Raw genomic sequence first — 3,329 nt, forward strand, 5'->3', positions numbered from 1 at the left:
AATTTGTAAAAACATTCTTAAAAAATCAGATTTCTCTCAAAATGATTACATAGATTTATTAACAGAATATAGAGCTACGAAGATTCCAGCATTAGGATTATCGCCTTCTGAAATCATGATGGGTAGATTAATTAGAACCAAAATCTTAATAAATAATGAGAAACTAAAACCAATTTCAGACCTGGGTAAAGTTCATAATAATTTGAAATCAAATATGAAACAATCACAAATAAAACAAAAACAGTATTATGATAGAAAGACAAAATTGGAAACTCCCTTTCATGTTAATGAAAATGTCCTGGTTAGAGAGGGGGATAGATGGATCAGAGGAAAAATAGTCCAAACAACTGAATATCCTCGGTCTTATTGGGTTAGGATGGAGGATGGTTCAGTGGTAAGAAGAAATACGTTCCATTTAAAACATACACCCATCATGTTTCCAGACAGTGACATACCGGATAACTTTGACGACTTCCTTGAAATCAATAGTCTGAAAAATTCCATCAGATGTGATGCCACTCTCATTGACCAGAATAATTTAGTACCTACTAATAATAGTAATAGTCCTGTTTTACCTAGCAATAGTATTACCCCTGTAAAGCCTAGTATTGGAAATGATTTGTTGTCAATGCCTAACACTAGTAATAATGTAATTAATCCAGATAGTCCTTGTTCAGATGACAGTTATTGTAGTCTTACAAATGAAACATTATCTTCTCCTCAAATAGAAAGGTTTTCTCCCCAGCATGATTATGAACTCGGTCATGATTATTTGCAAAGAACTAAACTAGGGCGTGTTATTAAAAAACCAATAAGGTACCGTCCCTATAATTAGAAGTAAACAAAACATTGACATTGTATATTATATTTCTCAAAATTATTTAATTGTATTTCTGACATTGTAAAGTTTACTAGACTTAAGATTGACATAAAGCAATAATTTTCTCCTGGCCCCTTTAAAAGGGGGAGACGTCATATCTGGCAACACTGTTGCAAACCTCATGCATCTGGCAACACTGTTGGATTTATTGGAAATGGAATCTGAGGTTAGATTGCTGGGAAATGTCTGGTGTAACTCGTGTCTTAAAATTATTATAACTGTGATAAAATAAATGTTAAAATAAAGTGTTTAAATGTTAAATGTATTAATGTACCCTCCTCTTCTTATTATCCCTGACCTATAACATAACGTAACATATATGACGAAATTACCTTTCATAATCAATTAAAACTCTTGACTCCTTACTTAGGTAAGTTTTCTCCTTTATTTATTTTACCTTAGTATTATTTTTTGCATAAAAAAATTTACCTATCGCCATAACTATCGGTATCGCTCCTAACCTCCTAATCGATTATCGAAAATCGATTTTACATTACACTGTTGCCAAGTCTTGCAAGCCACTTCCACACGTCATTACCAGACTACCATGGAACTGCAGTTCCAAAATGGAGCTACGTGACAAAATGGATGCAGTGGTTTCCAAACTGTGGGTAAGCATGTTAGGGGAAATCAGAGGCCGTTCACACACACGTTTTGCATGAAACTGAACTTGAGTGGCCGGCCAGCCGGCCTAACCTCTGAAGGCCTAGTGCCCAAGTGTTGGTCTTTTTTTTGTACATAGTTCTACAAGCCCAGTAGGTAGTCACAAAGACCATGACCAATATATTTTGGACATTGCCAAAGCCCAAAAAGTTTTTGGGCTTTTAATGGCTGAGGATGGAAGGAAAAAGTTTAAATAATAATAATAATAAACATCACATAAGTACATAGATGGATATACACCTATAAGTTATGTACTTACCTACCTACCTGATGAAAATAAAAAGTAAAATACACATCTAATCATTATTATATAGGTAAGTAGGGTGCCTGGTTGTACCTTGGCCCCCAAAATCACTTTTTGATTTTTTTAATTTTTTCTATTAATGTTATTGGCATAATTTTAATTGATTTAGAAAGGAAATTTTCTTGGCTATCTATACAATTAGCAATGATTGTTTTACTAATTTTTAATTAAGAGATATACCCAATTTTCCGACACCACCTTTTTGGGGTTCAAGGTACAACTACCCTATGTACCTTGGACCCATACCCTTTGTACCTTGGTCGCAATGTATTCTAAATGGAAAAAATCTTCAAATTTTGAAGGCAAATTTGGGGTTGAAGGGTTGGAGATAGGACTACACGCCTTATAGCTTTTTTCATCTACTCATTGAAAACTAATACCTCCCAAAATTTCTACTAAATTGGCCAACATTTTTTTTTACACCTTTTTTATCCGTCGTACCTTGGCCCCCAGGGCGTTGTACCTTGAACCCTAAGGATGTTGTACCTTGAACCCTAAGGATGTTGTACCTTGAACCCTAAGGATGTTGTACCTTGAACCCTAAGGATGTTGTACCTTGAACCCTAAGGATGTTGTACCTTGAACCCTAAGGATGTTGTACCTTGAACCCTAAGGATGTTGTACCTTGAACCCTAAGGATGTTGTACCTTGAACCCTAAGGATGTTGTACCTTGAACCCTAAGGATGTTGTACCTTGAACCCTAAGGATGTTGTACCTTGGACCCTAGATGTTTTGTACGGTGGACTCTAGGGGTGGGGTTTGTAACTGCTATGGTCTTATCCTCCCGAAATTGAAGAGAGAAGGAAGACAGGATAGGAGAAAGCCAGCTGTTCCGAGAACGAACATTATCCCATCAGGATAAAATCCGCCCCGGGCGGGAATCGAACCCGCGGCCTAGCGCTTACAAGGCAGACGCACTACCAACTAAGCTAACTAGGCTGGCAGCTCTTTGACTTTAAAACCTCACCTAAGTCAGCACAACTGTTCCATTGATTTTCAGTCATGGCTAGGAGAAGTGACCACTTCGAATAACAAGGAGTTCACCATCCTCAACCTGGAGCAAGTTCTGGATCCCAGTCGACCTATGACAACTCGGATAATGGTCCGATTTGAACCGAATGGAGGCAGTCCCAAGGTGAAGACCATCTGGCTAAACGGAAAACAGATATGCCCAGCCGAAACTCCGAGTAAGTACGCCCTTTATAAACAAGACCACCTTAAGGCTTAGGTGTAGGGGCAAACAGCCCTAAAGGATGGGTTGGGCCTTTCTTTCCCTCTTTTTTAAGTAGGCGTTAACAAAGGATTGTGCCGGGCAAGGTATTGTGCCGTGTCTTAGGAAGGGCACAGCTTTAGGCCGTGCCAGTAATTGCACAGGTAAGATTTTATGTTTCAGCGTTTAAAGAAATTCAAATTTCAAATCAATTCTCGAGATTTTTTGAGTGGATCGTAAAAAAAAAAAAAAAAAAAAAAAAAAAAAAAAG

General features: G+C 37.5%; 1 protein-coding gene across 1 annotated transcript in view; it reads left to right on the top strand.

Annotated features, from left to right (window-relative positions):
* The first annotated feature begins 6 nt into the window (after positions 1 to 6).
* The window catches only part of LOC103521416 (sporozoite surface protein 2-like), an 11,125-nt gene continuing 7,802 nt past the window's right edge, over positions 7 to 3,329 (top strand). The window contains exon 1 of the mRNA XM_008486527.3: positions 7 to 581. Coding sequence (XP_008484749.1) covers positions 116 to 581 — 466 coding nt within the window. The 5' untranslated portion in view covers positions 7 to 115. The remainder of the gene's footprint in view (positions 582 to 3,329) is intronic.

This window comes from Diaphorina citri, unplaced genomic scaffold, assembly GCF_000475195.1.
Source record: "Diaphorina citri unplaced genomic scaffold, Diaci psyllid genome assembly version 1.1 scaffold5205, whole genome shotgun sequence".
NCBI classification, from domain to species: Eukaryota; Metazoa; Arthropoda; class Insecta; order Hemiptera; family Psyllidae; genus Diaphorina; species Diaphorina citri.